The 19,639-nt window shown below is 36.9% G+C and overlaps 1 protein-coding gene across 1 annotated transcript; it reads left to right on the top strand.

Annotated features, from left to right (window-relative positions):
* The first annotated feature begins 15,272 nt into the window (after positions 1 to 15,272).
* LOC134823936 (uncharacterized) lies at positions 15,273 to 16,309 on the top strand. The gene is given in 4 exon segments (XM_063835533.1): positions 15,273 to 15,341; positions 15,698 to 15,840; positions 16,060 to 16,075; positions 16,160 to 16,309. Coding segments are annotated over 4 exon segments (378 nt in total).
* The last annotated feature ends 3,330 nt before the right edge of the window (positions 16,310 to 19,639 follow it).

Here is a 19,639-nt window from a genome sequence, read left to right as displayed (position 1 = left end):
CTGTAACTATGTTTAGATCTTTAGATTTTAGTATACCAGGGGTGTAGGAATGAGTTTCTCATGGGGGGGGCCAAATTCAAAAATTTTTTTGGCGCATCGCGCCACACCCTAAATTTTTTGGCGCTTCGCGCCCAATCCTGTATTTCGAGGGGTAAGGGAATGGAACAATTGCAGCATGGTGCGGGTATCGCGATTTTTCACGTTTTGCCGCGAACAATCGCGATTTTGCAGATTCTGGCCTCACGTCAAATCGCCGATTTTTTTTCAGTTCTCCGCGTCAAATTGCGCATTTTCTTTAAATCCTACGGGACCAAATTCTCGTTTTCTATAATGAGTATATTGAAAAAACAATCAGTATCGCAACCACACCATCCGAATGTAGGAACGGACTTCAAAAAAACCGAAAACCAGCAAAAATATATTTTCGGCTCAGAATGATCAAGGTAGCATGAAACATGAATAAAGTAATTTCCAGGAAACACTTTTGAAAAAATTTGACCTTGGAAAAGTTTTGGTCCTTGGCATTCTCGATACAGAACCTTGAAGCAGAGCTCCGCTTCCGAGCTCGTTATTTGCGAAGGGAGGCCTGCCTTCGAGATCGCATTACAAAGGGGAACCCTCGAGTCCAAAAAAAATACATCCGAACCTTCCGAAAAACCAAAAAAAATATTTTTGGCTCATAATGGTCAGCGGTAGCATAGAAACATGAACAAAAAGTAGTTTCAGAAAACCTTTGAAAAATTTTGGACTTCTAGAAATTTTCCGGTCTTGTCATTCTCGATACGTACCTCTGAAGCAGAGCTCCCGCCTTCCGAAGCTCGTATTGCGGAAGCGAGGGCCTGCCCTTCCGAGATTGCATTACAAAGGCGGAACCCTCGAGTCCAAAAACCATACATCGAACTTCCGAAAACCCAAAAAAATATTTTTGGCTTCATAATGGTCAGGGTAGCATTGAAACATGAACAAAAGTAGGTTTCCAGAAAAACTTTGAAAAATTTTAGGACCTAGAAATTTTTGGGACCTAAATAAATTTTCGGTGGAAAAATTTTTTTCCCTAAAATTTTAGAACCTAAATTAAAAGTTGGCCTTTTTGCCCCTTGCCCAGATTTCATGGGGGGGGGGGGGGGGGGGGGCGCGATGGCCCCCCCTCTTGCCCCACCGGTTCCTACACCCTGAGTCCATACACAATATTATCTTTGTGGTTCTAAAGTAAGGAACGTATCAAAAACTGGAACCTTACATCAAGCCTCATTACAGGCTCTTAAACCAAGATGGTATCTAATCTCACTCTACTACGAAGCGTGTAAAGGGATGAGACCAGTAACTATATCGAGGTGTTTTATACTGTGATGGTACAGCCCTACTCTCTCCCTTGTACATTGAGCTGGACAAGTACACTGATACTTTGGTTGGAAACATCTTGCTGACCCTGAATCTTATCTCCTACGATGGTGGGCGAAACTTATACATAACTATAACGCAACTGTGTCTCAACATGGATTCATAATAGTGATACATGCTATTTTCTTGAAATCAGGGGTCTCAAATGAAATTTAATATTGAAATAATTGACTGTCATCAAATGTTGTACTTTACCGGTCCATTTAAACATTTTTTCAGGCAGTTCAATTGTATTGAGTTGTCTTACGAGTTGGATATTACTTTAAAAATGATCTGTTCCCCTGCCTGTACCATAGCTTTTGTCGAGGAATAATCTCGAGATTCTGGCCAGCAATCCAAAAACAGCTCTGTAGTCAGGGCACTCATCTGTTTATTTCATCCTGGCAGTCTCAAGGGTACGTTGGAAATCTTTCAACTTGAACTGTTGGCCTTTATTTTAGTTATAAGATTTGATCATTCCATAGTAATTGCTCTTCAATCGTTATCTTGATCGTATGAATAAAATAAACATACCGAAGCTGAAAGGGTTTTCTTGTCGTACGAATTACTTTCCATTAATTTAAATCCTTACCAGGATCTAATGTACAACACAGAGTGGTATTTGAGCCGTGTACAAAATGCCCCGAGGAAAACACAGTAATGATAGGTTTGATAACAAAATAGTGAACTACGAATTAAACACGTTCTGCTCGGGAGTGTGTTTTCAACCAGTCATCTTTGCTGTGACTTTTATTACTTAACTTATTCGTAGTAGGTACAAACTGGTTACCGTGTGTTTCACGTGTGTTTTAATGATGATATTAGATCTCAAATATCCGAGGGCAGGGTCGGTTAGAACGTTACAAACTACTCATTTGTTACATTACTTGATATCTGAAATTCTAATCATCTGGCAACTTATATCCATACATTCCATTCCCCTTTATCTTGGAATTTGTCGTGGAACATTCCAACAATATTATTTAATTAATATAATAATAATATAATAATCATAATGTCATATGTAATTAATATAATAATTTCAGGAAATGGGCCTCAAAGATCGAATCAGAGGTTTGATGCTTATGTAGTGCGGCAAACGCTAGGGATATAAGAAAGCAGCGAAAACGCAGGATCTGAACACATTCCGCAGCAGATTGTTTGCACCTAGCTGAGGCTGACACTATGCATTCTTTCAGGTAAAACCATTATTTTAAACAGTTAATTAGCTTCTTGTCATTTTGGTTAATCTACCGATGACCCGAGGGTTGTTGACTCAATATAAGCTAAGACTGTGCCCGCACTGACACTTATTAATATTTTTGGTTTTTTTTTTTAAGACTTTTTTAAAGTAATCCTATCATCCAGGGTACGAAGTTTAAAAGCTGCACGATAACGGGAAGATACTTTTGTGAAGAGCTATCTCATGAGAGTTTGGTGTACAGTCTAGAGAGTTCTTGAGAACCTACTCAATATTCTTCAGAAGTTTAGACTCTTCTATAAAGGACACTGTTACGTTGAACAATCTCTCTTGTATCCTCATAGCATTCTTGTAAAACATTAGATTTCTTAGTCCATTATAATAATATATATAGTTTTATTTTTCTGTTCATATATATCGATTGATTATCGTTGTGAAATAGTTGTGTTGCCGAATTATGTTTACTGTGTAGTGCGACTGTACAGCTATGTATTTCCTGATACTTAAAATTGCTGTGTTCTTGCTCTTAACTTATAATCCTGACTATTTGTATGAATAGCGAAATAGATTTGATAGGTTCTTTATCTTTTTTTCAAATTAGATTCAGGATCAATTTCATTCAAATTTTCTCTTGCGCCGATAAATCTAGTGGCGCATATTATGGACGTTATATATTATGTTTTTAACTTTTAATATTTTCTGTACCCATTTTGACGTATAAAAGAAACTTATATTTCGACATAATATATTAGTGATAGTTGATTTTCGTGAAAACAAGTTTTGGGATTTAAAATTTTGTGTTACTATAGTACCTATACAATTTATCTATTAAGATCCACAATTAGCAGTTTTAATGCTTATCGATGAATCCTGTTTTATTTAATTATTAAATAATTTGTACTTTTGATATTTCTACTACGCCAAAAACTATGCGCTATTTATCGAAGCTTTCCGATTTTAGAATTAGTTCAATCAACTAGAGCATCTAGTTCTCATCCTTTTTTAAAGGCATCGAATACTCTCTATTATTATATGATATTTATTTCTATCAAACATTAACTGTATTATACATTTAAAAGCAATAAACATATTCATTAGTTCAGGCAACGGAAGATGATCTCTATTAATTCTATCAATAATAGTCAAGTAAAAAAAGCGCATTACACAATGTCTAACCTTGTTCTAACAACTGAGGGCGGCAGCTAGAACCCTGGATATGTGCACAATTCTCCGACAATATCGGGTCTGTACTGGACTCCTTACCAATCAAAGCATCCTTCGATCAGAAAGTCGTATCTTCTCTACGAGATATTATCCACACTAATTCTTACAACGTTACGTTACAGCTCAGGTGCTAAATTGGTATTGCATCGCTTTGATTTCAGCTTGAACGAAAACATACGATGTTCTTGTGCATCTAGATTAGTTCCCTGCAGAAACAATAGATATCTGTACATTGGATCATCATGAAGTATCTCATTTGATGCGGTTTCTGTGCGTCTTTGTGTATTTTAATACGATGTTTAAAGACAATAAAAGAATTTGCTGTAAGTGTTTGAACAATTATCTCAGAAAAGCGAGTTGTGTCCTGGCTAGCTAGATACTTGTACTGTCTTCTTCCGGAGGAATCATGAGTTTGTTCATAGGGACTTTGAAGGATGATTGGACGAATAGGTTTCTGTGCGATGTTTTGATTGTATTTACGAAAACTGATATTGGATTGTCGAATTTCGCAGTTCAAATTGTAAAACAAATATTTCCTCGTTTGATTTCTCCTGTTAGTGAGCCGGATTGAAACTTCTGAACAAGATACGAGCGCATATGGTCTATCAAAGTCTGGAGTGATGCCCCGGAATCTTCTTTAAATAGATTCTAAGCTATTGAATATGCAAAAAAACATAAAAAATAACGATGACACGGATCTGTACAACCCAGTCATTATATCGAGAACTTTTCGATTTTTCAGTATCCTCTCAGAAAATTAAGGCAACGGGAGAAGATTGTAGCCAACTTTTGTAAAGCTCAAAAACATTAGTGATCCTTTATATGTTGTATCAAACTCAGTTTTGTCGTGAAAAGAATTGTCCCGAACAAGCACCGATTTTTTTTGGGGGAGAAATGCTGACAGAATCAATTTGCTTCACATAAATTACTGCAGAGATACAATGGACATTATAACAATGACTGTGCCAAACATGAATGGGAACAGCGATGTGCTCTATCAATTCTCAGTGTTATTATCGACAAGAGGAACTTCGTCAGTATCATAGCCTCTTCAGATGTCTGCTCATACTCTATATGTGATGAGGTCAACTACACATGTTTCATGCTTACATTCTTTACTTATATCAAGGAATGCTCGGTGGATTCGTTTTTGACATGCTTTTGATTTGACTCCTAAATTGAGCAATCTCTCAGAATTGAAACTCCTGTTGTTCTTCTCAGACGCAGCTCACTAAATTGTAGCTTTCAAAAAGCTTATAAATGGTGTTTCTCGTGTCCGTGATCTTGCGTTAGATCTTGTTGGGAAACTTGGACCCAATCACTAGTGGATTCACGTCAGTTGTCAAAACACATTCTGGCCGTTCCTACACCGATGAAGGGACTACTAATATAAAATCATCTTGCTTTAAGTTTTGTCAGGATTTCCATATCGTTAAGCTATCTAATGGTCTTGGTGTACCCCACCGCTTACACATTGAAATAAGATCATACTGCTTGGAACATGATGATTCAATGGTGACGAATCATTCTACCAAATTTTTAGAAAAGCACTATACTTGTAAGTGAACTTATTCAGAAAAATGTTGATGTCCTAGCGAAAACGAGTGTAAATGAAAACAAAGGGCTCAAAACTGACCATGATAAATGATCAGAACAGACACCTTGATGTTGATGATAAAGTAATAAACGAGGTATGTGATTCTGGTGACTGTGGCTGACGTTTCTCTGATTGCAGCATACCATGAGAAAGAGCCTGTAATCAGCTCTTCTCAGGCCTGAAGAGCAGGCTGGGTATCGGGATCTTTAGATTGCTGGGCTATGATAGATGTGAATGTAGAGCGTATGAAGGCTTCTCTCGAGTCATGACGGTCATGGTAAGGAGTCTCCATGAAGTTGAGAAAAGCATTCGCCATTAAATTTCATGGAACGTCGGTTATTTTGAGATTGGTAGAGAGCTTTAACAGTCCATTCTTGAATAAAAACAATCAGGGAATTCAGCTGTGTGTTGGAGGGTGCTAGAGTGTTTCCGAAACGGAGCCCAAAGAATCTTGAAAATTTGATGACAGTCCTTACTTTGTTAGGCAACTCCAGACCCGGATCTTCATATGGATTGTAATTGAATTTATATTTGAGATTGTATCATTTTAAAAAATTAGTGATGGTTTTATTTTATTTTGTCATCTTCATTGTTTTAATCATGATCTCTATTTCAAGTTTATTACATATGGTAACTCGCTTTTTAATTTATCAATTATATTTGAAATCGTTATTCTATGATATCCCTTATAAGTAATTAATTAAAGGTGTTTTCTTCAACAGTAGGATTCAAAATTTCAATAATACGGAATTGAATTTAAATTATAAGTACATAATAAATATTTGTAGATATTGATTTCGAGTATGGCAAACGAACATTTGACGCATACTTGGAGTACCACAAGAATAGTTGGGTGATGAAGTGGGTGACACGCTGCTCACACCAAACAAATTTGAGGAATACAAGAAGAAAGTAGTTCCAAGAAGAACGAATGAAGTACAGACTATACGTTTGAGCTGGAGAGTAGAGGAGGTATAAGATTGTGAGCTGTAGGACCCGGAGAGTTTGTGTACTTCAGCACCGTTACCGCAGCACCACACAGATAACCCCCAGAGGGAAACCACTAAGTGTAGGACTGCAGGATGTAGAAGTATGAGGTTCGTACCCGAATGGGCTCCCAGCCAGCCCGGTGCAAATGTAAGCCACTATTTCCACTGATCCTGATCTGAAGAAAGAGTGTTTGTATAAGTTGCACGTGCATCCTCCATGCGATCACCTTGTCAGTCCCAGTGGGAGGTCCTGCGTATTCTCACTTTACTAGTCTTTGAAACTAAAGAGGAGCGGACTTGCTGCGGGGAAAGCCAGTGGGGCAGGATGTACGTATGCTGTATGGGAGGGTTAACAGGGTCAGTTTCCTGGCACCTGGTTACATGAGATTTTGATCCAAGTGGAGGGCCCAGGAGGGGACTCTGTGGACTTACAGCCTGGACACTAGTTGCTAGGTTCGTCCCATTCAGGGTACTGACCTGAACAATCTAATTCCAGTTTACGAGTCACTCAGAAGTTTAGGCTCTGGAGACGGTCAAATCAGGGCTGTTATTTATTCAAGCCTTAGTAATTATATTTGTACCTTATAATGGCAGGGGCGTTTAATTTATAATAATATTCTATAATCAGTGTGTAATAGTTGTAAATATGTAAAGATTTTTGAACAGAGTATAAATGTTTCATGTTAAAAATATTTGATTCCTTTGAATAACATCATATTATTATGAATAATGTACATAAACATAATGCATTACTTCAGAAATAACCAAAATATGATTACAAAATTCCGGTTGTTCCAGTGTTTTAAAAAATGCCTTGTCAGGTTTTGTAGTACAATTAGATTTGAAACATCACACAGTGATTTATATAGTATGTTTATCAAACCAGGACGAATCCGAAAATGTTATCGCTTGATTATCTTTATATAGACGTTCAAATTTCTCAGCTAACCCATTTATTTGATGTGATTAAATGATTAAATAATTAGACCAAACATAGTGTTCAATGCTACATTTAACTAACAATGAAAAACGCACATTTGCAAGTGCTTGCTCAATAATGCGCTTCACCTTAAATTTTAATAGCTGTTTAAACTTTATATAAACAGCCCACGATATTATTGAGATTGTAACTTTACCTCCTTCATTGATAGCGATACAGACACTCACTCTATGTAGAAGGAGACGACCAGATAATCATGTCAGAGCAATGGGAGACAATACGAGAACAATGCTCAAACACGGAAAACTTTCAACCCCCAAAGAGTGTAAGACCCTTTTTTTATTCATTGTCTTACCTACTAAGCTGTTAGGATAACACGAAAAAACTTATTTATAAAAACCATCCTTAGTTATTAATTAATTGTACTCGTAATCTTCGTTGGGCTTTACACTTAATCACGGATATTTCTTAAATTATAACGGACTTATATTTTCAGTTGTGCAGCAGCTGTGCTATCGAATCTCGACATGCTCAAGAATCTCTACAGTGTCAAGAAGGTAGTTGAGGGTAATCAACAGAACACATGCCCAGGATTTGAAAGAAAATGTCTACCAAAAAACTATGGGACAGGTTATTCAGACAAGCAAAGAGATTCACTACCACGGGCTGAAAATGTACAAACTTGGCCACTTCCGACCGAACAGAAAGCGCTGATATCCTCCTTACTGACGGATAACATAACTTCAGAGAAAAACGAAGCTTTGGACATCCACTATCCCGGAGGATTTAGAGTTTATAGCAAAAGATTTGTGAGCTTGTCCAAGGAGCAGGTGTGGCTTCATGACATCCCGGGCAGGGAAGATGATACATAAGGCAATCGGGTGGAACCTTGGAGAGATGAGCGGCCTATTCCGGCTTTTCTTTCTCATGAAAACGACTGCATATTGAAGTGCTGCTCCGACAAAGGAGTGCGTTGGATGCTCAGAAGCTTACAAAATGGTGGATTTGTTGGAACTGACAGACTTGTTAACCGTCATGGATGTTCAAGATCAGAAGCTGTGTTTTAAAGTTACCCAATTCCCCTGCCAACATGTTTTTGTACAGAGGAAACGAGCAGAAAAGAATTAGACTGGGCTCTCCCTGATAAAGCGGGTCAACAAGACTAAAAGAAGCAGTGGGGGATTCGTCCAGGACATAGAACGAAACAATCAAGAGTGAAATGAATGAGGGGACCTTGGGAAAAGAGAACCAACGAAGAAACTAAATTTAGCAATTGAAGCTCTCTTTAGAACTACCCCGAGTCATACTGATCTGTCTGCATTGCTCAAAGAGATTTTGAAAATGCTGTAAGAAAGAAAGTTAAGGGATGCCAAGCCAGACATAGCAAAATGGACCAGTCGGAATAACGGCCCAGAAAGTAAAGCCAGAATAGACAGCAGGCTACGACAGCTGACCGAAATGTTGACTGAAGTTAACATGGGTTCAGGAATGTATGCCCCGGTGAAGCCAGCCAAGAAGAAGGCCTGTCAACAACTTCTTTTTCTTTTAGAAAGGTCACGCAGGTACATCCTTGTTTCTACGAAAACAAGTCAACTAACCTGAAGATGAGCATCCGGAGGATTAAGATGGAGGGAAACCATGACACTTTAAATCACAAAACTAAAGCAAAACATTCTTCAGCACTTGTTGCAGCTGTGGGGGACGGAATCAAGGCTGTTTTCAGTAACACTGAAAGCAGGTTGTATGCCATCCTATGTGTCATGGTAGAGTCGGGAGCTGGGAATGGTTTGCGGACATGTTCGCCCGGAAGGTATTTCCTCAGGGTTGGTAGGCGTGGTGGAGACAGGGTGTTGCAGGTGAAATGTGTCTCCATCGCTCCTCAAGCATTGCTGATCAGCTGAGTATGAATGGTCTGGATATCAGTTTCCTGATGTCCAGACTGCAGCAAACCTGGGAATTCTGTGACTCTCAAGAGAAATCACATCCAGATATGGGAGGGCGAGTCAGCTGAGAGCCAAGGAAAGCACATTGGAAGATATGTGAGTTCCGTAGACGACTGGGGGACATCAAGAAGTTAGACGACCTGCTTAAAACCTTTCAATGTGGATCCTCTCCAAATATTGTTGTTTCCACTGGTGACGGACAAGATTTACGGACCTGTGCACAGCGTCTCAGCTTGGTTCGCTCTTTTCACTCCTCCTACCTTAATGAGGCTAAGAAATGCTAAACGTCCGTGTCAAGCAAGAAACAACTGCTCCGACTCGATAACCATCTGTTTGCAATTCCAAGCAATTCCCAGCTGAAGTTGGCTCCCCCTGATGAGGAGATACGGAACAGTAGTCAGCTCCAGTGATATGTTCATGAACAAGGAGTTTCACATGCTGTCATTTACTTTCTTAGAGACACAAGTTATCTGCAGCCGTACCTCAGATTAGAAGTATTTCTTGATATGGAATGATTATGCTCTGATTGACGTTCTAGATTTGTTGCTAAGGGGAATTTAGTTTCTTATGACTCTTGAATTTCATTAAAAATTTGATTGCCGTTTGTTAATAACATGAAAATGGCCCGTTGTTAATGAAATGTACATACAGTGATAAGTGTAAATTGAGACAAAATTGTCTAATTGCGTAGATATTTGAAGTACACGTTTTAAAAACGCTTTAATTGATTTGTAAAATTATGTTACAAGTGTTCTTGCCATCGTTCTTCGCAAAATTGATGAAGTGATAATTTTATACGGTGTCTTTTCTGTAATAGAGTTGCTTAATTTAAATTCGATCGAGCTTTTTTGCTCTGTGATTGGTTTTATAAATCGGTAGCTCCTAAATTAATCACTCATAATATCCTACCAGAAAACAATTCCTAAGAAGTGTTGAATATATATAATATTTATCAAAACACACTTCTTTGTATATTTATATAATAACCATTTTAAAATCTTATTAGTGTAGTGGATTTGACGTTCAATAATTTTTTTTTGTTACGTGATTGCACATTTGCTCGAGTCGAAAAGTAATCTAAAATACACAAATTACGCTGCAAAAGGTATAAAAACTGTTATCGATAATTGATTGATTGCCGAGAAGCACTAGCCGGAGTCCCGAGTCATAACTCTGCACTAAACACCTTAAAAAGTTAAAATCTCAATTACAATAAATTTAGAAAATAGACACACATGATATAAAATATATAATAACATACGTATTAGGAAATTTCCTTAATTTTATTTTCTTGGGTTGATGTGATCATCGTCATCGCGTGACACTTGTGTGAGCTTGGAGGAAGCATCATGAGCGGGCGTTGCCAGGTAAATGGCTATCCCGTGAATGGAAGCTTAGTGTTTTTCCCCATTTCTTTACGAAGAATTAGAACAGTGACACAAGGTCTGAAAGAATGCGGCACAGATATTTCATAATAATACCATGTACTATAAATACTGCTACAGCAAAATTAACTGTCATTTTACCATATTATGGTAAATGACAGTTAAATTTTGCTGCTAGCAAGTAGCATTGTAAAAAAGATCGGAGATTGTCATTATTTCGTTTTGAGGTAAAGGTTTTGTTGCTCGTCATTATCAACGTGTGGATGTGGCATGTGCCAAATTATTTAATTTTCTGAAAGTTCAAACATTTTAGAATCGTCCCATTCGGGTCATTCAGTTCACGTGCTTGTGCAGTAAGAAACTGCTTGTTGACATTGAATGAATTTAAGAAAGTGTCTTGTTGCCAAGTCGTTTGCCTTGTTTTACAATTTTGGCCGTTTTTGTTAAATAGTTTAGGGCGGTTTATTATAATATAGTTTAAACAGTTCAATGTAAATTTAGTTTGTCACTATGTTCAATGTTCATGTTATTATTATGTTCTTCACAATATGGGGTCGTTCACATATTACGTAATCACTTTTTGAACATTTTTACCCACCCCCCCTACGTAATCAGTTTTACACGTAGATGTTGTTGTCAAAATTTACACTAGCGTAATCATTCGGGAAACCCCCCCCCCCCCCCCCCCCCCCCCCCTCAAGCTGATTACGTACTATGTGACGACCCCCATATTGATGTTTCGATTGAATTCTTTCAAAGTATTGAAGTGAAAACTACAATATTTTTGTTTAAAGCGTTGCGTCCGAGCATCGAAACAATTGGCCCTCAGGGTTTACCTAAAATCAGCTCACTTTCTCATTTGTATACTGCGGCACTAATCATTTTTATTTAAAAAGAAAACAAGCAGAAACATTAATCTCTTCATATAGCTCAGGTATGTTCTTGTTCCATATCCAGTGTTGCTAGACAGAATGGTAACAAATACTTTCGAAGCGCCGCAGCTGGTTGTTGCTCCTGTGCTTCCGCATTGAAAGATACCAGAAGGCTCCTTATTGCTATCACAAAGCTTTGGATGGTGCAGTAAACGAGGAGGAGCGAAGTTCAGCCTACAAAAAACTTAGCTGTAAACCACCCAATACATATAAAATCTCTTTTCAGATCAGGTTGAAAATCATTCAGGCTATAAATCATCAGCTCTGTTTTATTTTAAAGAATGTTTAACCTATGGTAACTTGGCCCATCTCTAACCGGAAGAGGAATTATGTCAGAAGATTGGATCGGACATTGTGGAGAGGCTAGAAACCATTTTCTTCTGTATGTTTGACTTAATCGTGTCATTAAAACTGCACCAAAGAATTAAATTCTATCGTCGATTTTCTTCCGTTCCAGAATCAAAACTTCATCGGGCAAAAAATGCCTTAAGCAGTTGGTTAAGGACTATTTACATATCTTGTTGTATCACTATGAGAAAACAAATTACAAGGAAAGTCTTCGTGCTCGAACTGAAACTGTACACTCCTTTAATAAACTTGAAGAATTATGTTTTCGCCAGCTCGGTCGGCGAGTTTTTCTTCTGCAAGTGCAGGGCTTTCATCAGCACCATGAAAAGAAGACGTCTTTAAGAATCGTTTGCTATCTGAATGTTTACAAAAACGTATGATCGCAGATCAGCTCTTCGATCAACTTAAATCTATGATGTTGAAGACCTGGATGTGAATGCAATTTGGCAGGTTTATTGATTATTACACGGAGAGTGTCGTTCTGACCCCGTGAGAATGATGTGGAACAGGAAGCTATCTCCTTACTTAGAATTGGGATTTTGTACCCAAAGTGCTGCTGCAAAAGGAGTTAAGGCTAAGGAAGTGCGAATGAGAGTTCTCCAATTGTCAATCTTTACAGCCACGAAATCTCAGTCAGGATCAGTGGTTTTAAGGATGCTTCCTCCATACTTTCGGGCTATCAAAGGGATCAGAAAAGAAAGAAGAACATGAATGGGAGAAGTTCAAGAAAAAAAAATATCTTGACAATTTGGGACCGAACCTTAAAACATTCTGAAAGAAAACATGAATAAAAAATACTGTCATGCCAGAATATTTCTGGGTTGGTTGTAAAATCTTTGAGCATTCCTCGAGCATTGTCCGCAGTTTGATGTAGACATTGAACAAATTCAAAAGTCTGGAGTTGCTCTGAAGAAGCTTTAGCAAAGGCAATTGTTTACTATCATCCAGGACAAGATTGATACTTAAATCTCACGGTTATGGAATAAAAAGTGTGGTGCGAGGAAATCACTAAAAATCTTACTGGAACATACGAGATGATGAAAGAGTTTAAAACCTGGTGCTATTTTGGGTTAAGAGAAGAAGGACGAAGGTGATGAAAGATAGTTTTCGTAACAGGGTGGGGCCACAAGTCAGTACCCATACGTTGGACTTTTAAAGCTCAGTCACTGGTGCCCCAATTTAAATACTTCCTTATGGTATGACTTAGTACCACCACTGGTCGAGGAATTTGTCAACTCGAAAAATATTCGCGTTCATTTTTTTCAATGGAAGTTCATTTTCACATTTATTTGATAGTTTGGATAGTACGGATCAAGCTAAATATTATTTGAATTGTGTTTGGCCATTCGAATTAGTTTGTCCTGAAAGAATTAGAAATGTAGGCTTCTCAGATGACCGAGATATGAAGCATAACGAGTTTTATTCATTACGTGTGATCAGGTGATTGGTTTACCTAATCACGTGAGAAGGGTGGACCCCGTTACTACCCCGTTAAACATTAGGGAATTGTTAAGGGGCCCAATTTAAGGTTGCCGTGTCACGGTGTCACATAATCACCCAGTAATTTTGTTAAACGAGATACAGAAAATGCTTGATTAACTTCGTCATTTCTAATCCCGTTTTTGCTCATGTTTTCAGATCATTTGCAAAAATTTGGAATCTACCGTCTCTGAAAACATTAGGCGTTCAGCTGTTTCAGAGTAAACAATATAGTACATTAATGCGATGAACAATTGAGTGATGCCAAGAACAATAATTGATATCAACACATACACAATTTTTTGGCTAACTGCGTATCAAAACACTTTTCGATTCCCTTTCTTCCTTGTTGGATTACATTTCTCTTCTCCTCCTGGGGATGTGAAAAGTTTGTTTATGATTATGCCTGAATCTTTGTTTAGTTTTTTTGCACATTTTTTAGTCCACTTTCATCAGTGAATTTTCAGAGATCATAGCAAATAGATTCACTCGCTTTATTTTTTATTGTTTCATAACTTCTGAAAATTACAAATTATTTTAATGTAAATATTATTCAGATTTTATCACTTCAGGAATGTTATGTAGATTTTTAGTCAACTTTTCAATTCGTGTAAATATAATTGTATTAATTCGTGATTACAAATTTTTTTAAAACATAATTTAAAGATAAAATTACTGATTGTTTAAAACATTCACATTTTGTTTGTTAAATGTATTATATACATATATCAGAAAAATTGTTGTTAGTATCCTTGTTATACTATGTTTTTTATTCTAATTAAACCATGTTTTAAAATGAATTTCTTAATGCTTTTGTTTATAATAAAGTGGCCATACCAACTTTATCGGCCCAATTTTCTATGAGGCATTGTAATATACAGAAATAAAGGTAGTGGCCAGTTTCCTGATCCACCGAACATGGCATGATCAAGAAAACCCACCTTCGCTATATATTAAAATAAAAAACCAGAGGGCGCACACGGAGTTGGAAAACCCATGGACCTATACGATCTGCAGTCGATGGCTCTTACCACTGGAGTATACACCCATACCGTGTACCACAATCCTGTACTTAAAAACGAATTGTAGAAAGCCAAAGAGTACATAATACATGAATAGTTAAACGAATAGACAGCGTGTCCGAAAAAAAAAAATTGGGTTTAATTTTAATTTCACAGTATTTAGTGCTTTTATAGGCCGCTAGATGTTGGGATTGAGTTTGGCATTATATATTAAACTGAATGATCGATCTACGGCAAAAGTCTACGGCATCAAAATATGCGGATGCAGCAAGTTATCGAGTTGATCGATTGTTAAAAATGATATCACGTTTCTAATTGAATTTTTCGAAATGTTTTTGCAAGATTACTCAACTAACGCATTAAACTCGCTATCAAGGGTGAGCTGGCATGGCAGACTCTGCGCTAAATTATATCGGAGCACCTCCCTAACCAGAGTAGCTAGACCAGCTTATCGTTGTAACAACAGAGTTGCTAGAACCACCACAGCAGTGAGGTCTTGTACCAGCTGATCATGGCCACCGTCGCTCCCTCCCCCCACCCTTCAAGGTAATTAGGGGTCAAGAGTCAGACACAGGGTCCTTTGATTTGCGGCTCTAGACTCTGGAAATATCTTTCTAGTTAGGAGAACTGCACTGTTATCAGCAATTTGTATTTTTCAATGTCTTTTTGTCTATCTAACCGGAAGTACGTATACATAAATATACACTATTTACAATTTTTTTTTCTTTTCTAAGAGTATTATTTAATATGTTATGATACTACAGGCCTCAGAGGCGGATCAAGTTAGCAGACCTGAGGGAGGGCAGTGCACAAACAGGACAAACATAGTGGAATGATTCTTGTGAGGGACTTGAAATCAGTTAACCCTGATCTCACAGCTAGTGCCACTCTCTCTTCAAAGGTTTGTTAGTTTGTTTCCAGCTCATGGTAGGATGATCTGTTTTGTCTTCATCGGAAAATTTGTGGTTACCGCACGAATGAGATTGGTAATACTCTCCGATATCTCATGAGTGCGGGTAATTGTATTTTTCTCCCGTCTTTCAGCACAATATGAGATATCCGCTGCTTATTTATTCCTTCGTTTGCTTTTCCCCAATTTTTCCTTGCCATATACCCATGATCTACAGTATTTTATACCATTTATCTCAACCAGAGACGAATAAGATTTTACTGTGGCTAACTTGGACTATTTTCAGGGGAGGGACGTATCTTCGACCGGACCTGTGTAATGGTGATGGGTGAGTGTTGCAAACACAGGTTCCACCTCACAATTACAAACAGCGTGAGATAGCTTCTTATCACTGAGCTGATCACGTTGGTAGTCTTGTACATGACGATGTGTTGGATAGTTCTGATACTCGTCGTCCCTGCCCACCGTCAACTCTATGTTCAATGAGAAGGTAGCTATACTGTTGGGGATTTTATTATAAGCAAGAGCTACAAGTAAAGTTAGCTAGGCTAGGCTGCAGTGGAAACTATTACTATACGTCCAGTGTGATCAGTGATTTGATAAAAGGTGATGATACATCAACTTAAATTTAAACGATCTGCTAATCACGAAGGAACGGCTAGCTAGATCTCTACTGAAAGAGTTTATCTGAAAACAGCAATTTTGATAGGACATGGGGTCCGGCAGTTGTCTTAACAGGTGGTCGAACCCAACTTCAAAACGTGGCTTACCAGTACGTAGAAAACATGGGGCATCGCATTCCAACATAGTTTGATGACATGCTTGATTTCATCTCAACTTCCGAGGCAATGGGTAAAGCTACGGGAGCGGGATTTAAAATTAGGATTAGCCACTGCACAGTGTTGTATGCGTCACTCAAACACCCAAAGTTCATAGATCTTGATTCAACGTGGTTTTAATGAGAAGGGTGATGTTGAGTTAGCGTGAAGTATGGTGCAAGATAGTAACGGAATAGATGTCGCCACTAAATCATTAGCACAATTATATGTGATAAAGCGCTGAGGAATTTGGAGGAGCTGCCTGGCGGTGTATAAGACAGGACTGGCAAAATTAATTTGTTTTGATCTGGTTTTGAACAGGACTAGCTGATGATAAAACTATTGATAGCAGTAAATTATCAAATATCATTCACGGTTAGTATAGATAACGATTGTATTTTGATTGTTAATTTATTATTACGTTAAGGCTTTGAGCATACTAAACTAAGAACTTATTTTATTTTCAAAAAGCCTTTGTAATTTTTATTGAAGAAGTAGTTATGCTATGAAGGAGTAATTGGATAAGGGATTAATTGATGAAAGGAGTAATAAATTTACAATGAAGCTGTGAAGCAAACTCTAGTGGTGAAGCCTTTTAAATAAGGTTGTGACCCCGTACTTAAAACGTTTCCCTTTGACATTGAGTTTATTGCTATCGAGTTCGGCACTATTATATCGAAAAGTAATTTTAATTTGGTTCATTTTTTGCTGGGCAGCTCTAGCCCAGTCTAAATGTCATGACACAAAAAATAACATGTGGATTGTGGACCTTCAAGCAAAATTGACAATTATTATGCACAATTAGCACATTAAACCTCATGTTTTAATGATCGCATTAGTCTATGTTACTGTCAAGCATTTCCGTTATGAACATTTCGCCGTGTTTACGTAAATTACAGATTCAAAGGAAATGAGACTTTTCCTATGGTCTTACTTCCATCCAAATTACTTCCCATTTTATTTGTTCTTGGCGCACTTGCACAGATATCAGTCTTGATTATCGTTGAAAAAATATCAAAACCTTTCCCAGTGAATTCATTGTGTTGCACGCTAACAGCATTGTAAGTTTTTCATCACATAATATTTTGGTTAAAATGTAATAAATTGATTTCAGATATAATCGTTAATGGACAGTACAGGTTTTTGTAAGATTGCTTTCTCATGTTTTATGTTATTATGGATTTTACAATCTAGATTTTATTTGGCTCAGTTTTTACACCGATGCGTAATCAGTGACCCATTTTTGCCAGTTACGGCGCTATCATGTAAAGATGATTATACGTTTTTCTATTTTCTAATGAATAAAATGGTTTATTCTTCTCTAAATTCAAAGGATATTAAAACCAGTGTTCAAAAAACTCACATGAAATCCTTTTATTTATGAATATCAAAACTGTTTCATTTTATTCTAATAAATCTCTGTCGAGAAATATTTTCGATCTAAGTCTTACTTATCTATTTTCAGGAATTTCGGATGGACATGGTTATCAAGTAGTTGTTTAGTCGTGCGATGACGTTCATCCATGCTCCAACCATTGTTATGATGCGTAAGTCCTTAAATCAATTTTGAGTAAATCCTTGCTTCTCGTTAAAAAATATTGAAGCCAGATTTTTCCAAGCAGCTAGAATGATAAATAAGGACTGCATTGCGAACTTGAGAAGTGGTTCTCTCAGTAGAGTTTTAGTTTGCCCCCTCGATCATGATCCCAGCCTACCGGTATAAAAGTACTAGCATTGTGCTTTCTTATCTCTTTTCTCTTTAAGGGTACTAGAATGAGATCTTAGATTCTTCTTATCTATAGCGCCAAACTGGGTCTTTATTAATAAAGATAAATGACATTTAGTATCATCTTGCATGTAAATCATATTATAATAAGAATGATTAACCTCTTTATCAATTCCTATTATCCTTTCCATTTGCATCATACAATGATGATTATAATACGAGGGTAGCTAATAACTTAAGAGTAATTACACTGATTTGTCATAGTAAAACAATCATTATTAGATTATTAGAGCACTGCACTACTAAGATTTGCTTTCGTTTCTGAAGTAAAGTGGTTTACCAAAAAACGTAAAATTTTACGAAAATGCCGTGCTGCAAAAACACGGTCCTTTTAATAAGGTAAATATAGTCATAAATCAAAAATGAAATATGTGAGTTGTGACACAACAATCTCAATTTTTGCTACCTAATAAGCTAATACCTTGAGTCGGTTTACACTTTCTAAATATAAAAGAGCTGACCATAATTATATCATAATATATTGTTCTTAATTGCATGAACTTTTTCAGGTTCTGTAGCTCTCAGCTCTCCTAGCTCTACTTCTAGTTCTTCTTTTCAGTCTCAGCTCTTCTAGTTCTACTTCTAGTTCTTCTTTTCAGTCTCAGCTCTTCTAGATCTCCTGCTTAACTGTAGTCGAGCACTCTCTTGGGGAAACCAAGCAACAACTATTTATTATATATATGTATATTGTTAGTCAGCCACAACTGTCAGTAAAACAACGCGGTACGCGTTGACTTCAAATGTCGGTAAAATATACCTTTACACTTACAGTCATCCTCAAATTATTTGTTATATAGTAGTGTTTAAAGTATTTAAACTATATACATATATATATAAACTTGCTGAGGCCAGAGGAGCGAGAATCTTTGATAGATATAATTCTAAATATTACATTTTTTTAATGAGATTCTGTTCTGAGCGAACAGAACTTCAGCAGCATTTTACAATTTCGCACAGCTTTGCTGAAATTATATGGAAAAACTCAATAAATATTAATTATTATATTTAAATAAATGGGCAAGCTGCAATACAAGGAAAAAATATTTATTTTGAATCGCAGCTTGGCCGGAGTTGGACTTTAAGTTTTCGTTCTATTAGTATTTGTAATTATTCTGTTCACCTAACCAATACCATGTGCCTACGCGTACTATATTATTTACTGGGCCGCGCTCAGTCTGTCATTCCGCCGAATCTCTATGTTAATGAACATGATATCCTGAGGTCCCCAGGTAAACTATTATACCATATAAATATAATACGTTTGGCACAATTGAGGGCTCTGGTTCATGGTTAGAGCAAATTGTTCTGCGGCCAACAATATTCGGAAAAAATAGAAATGGTTAACTCTAAGTCTAACAATTTGATCAAGTTTTACTATATCATTTAAGATATTGTAAGAAAACGGCGAATAGCAGTCACCAGTCACGAAAAAATTGTTATGCGATTTCAAGATATGATATGAACAAGCTTATAATTATATTTTATACCGTCGAAATAAAACATGGAACATGATTATAAATATCTAAATAAATGTTGGTCCACAAAATAATCTAAAATATTATCCATATACTGATTTGAAGAATAAAAATGATCTGAACGATAGTTTTACCTGATTTTCTTAATGCAACCAAAATGATTACACGTTAATGTATAATGCTATAATGCAATTAAGTGACAAAAATTAA

This window comes from Bolinopsis microptera, chromosome 12, assembly GCF_026151205.1.
Source record: "Bolinopsis microptera isolate Bmic1 chromosome 12, MBARI_Bmic_1.0, whole genome shotgun sequence".
Lineage (NCBI taxonomy): Eukaryota > Metazoa > Ctenophora > Tentaculata > Lobata > Bolinopsidae > Bolinopsis > Bolinopsis microptera.
This window is presented reverse-complemented; position numbering and strand designations above follow the sequence as displayed.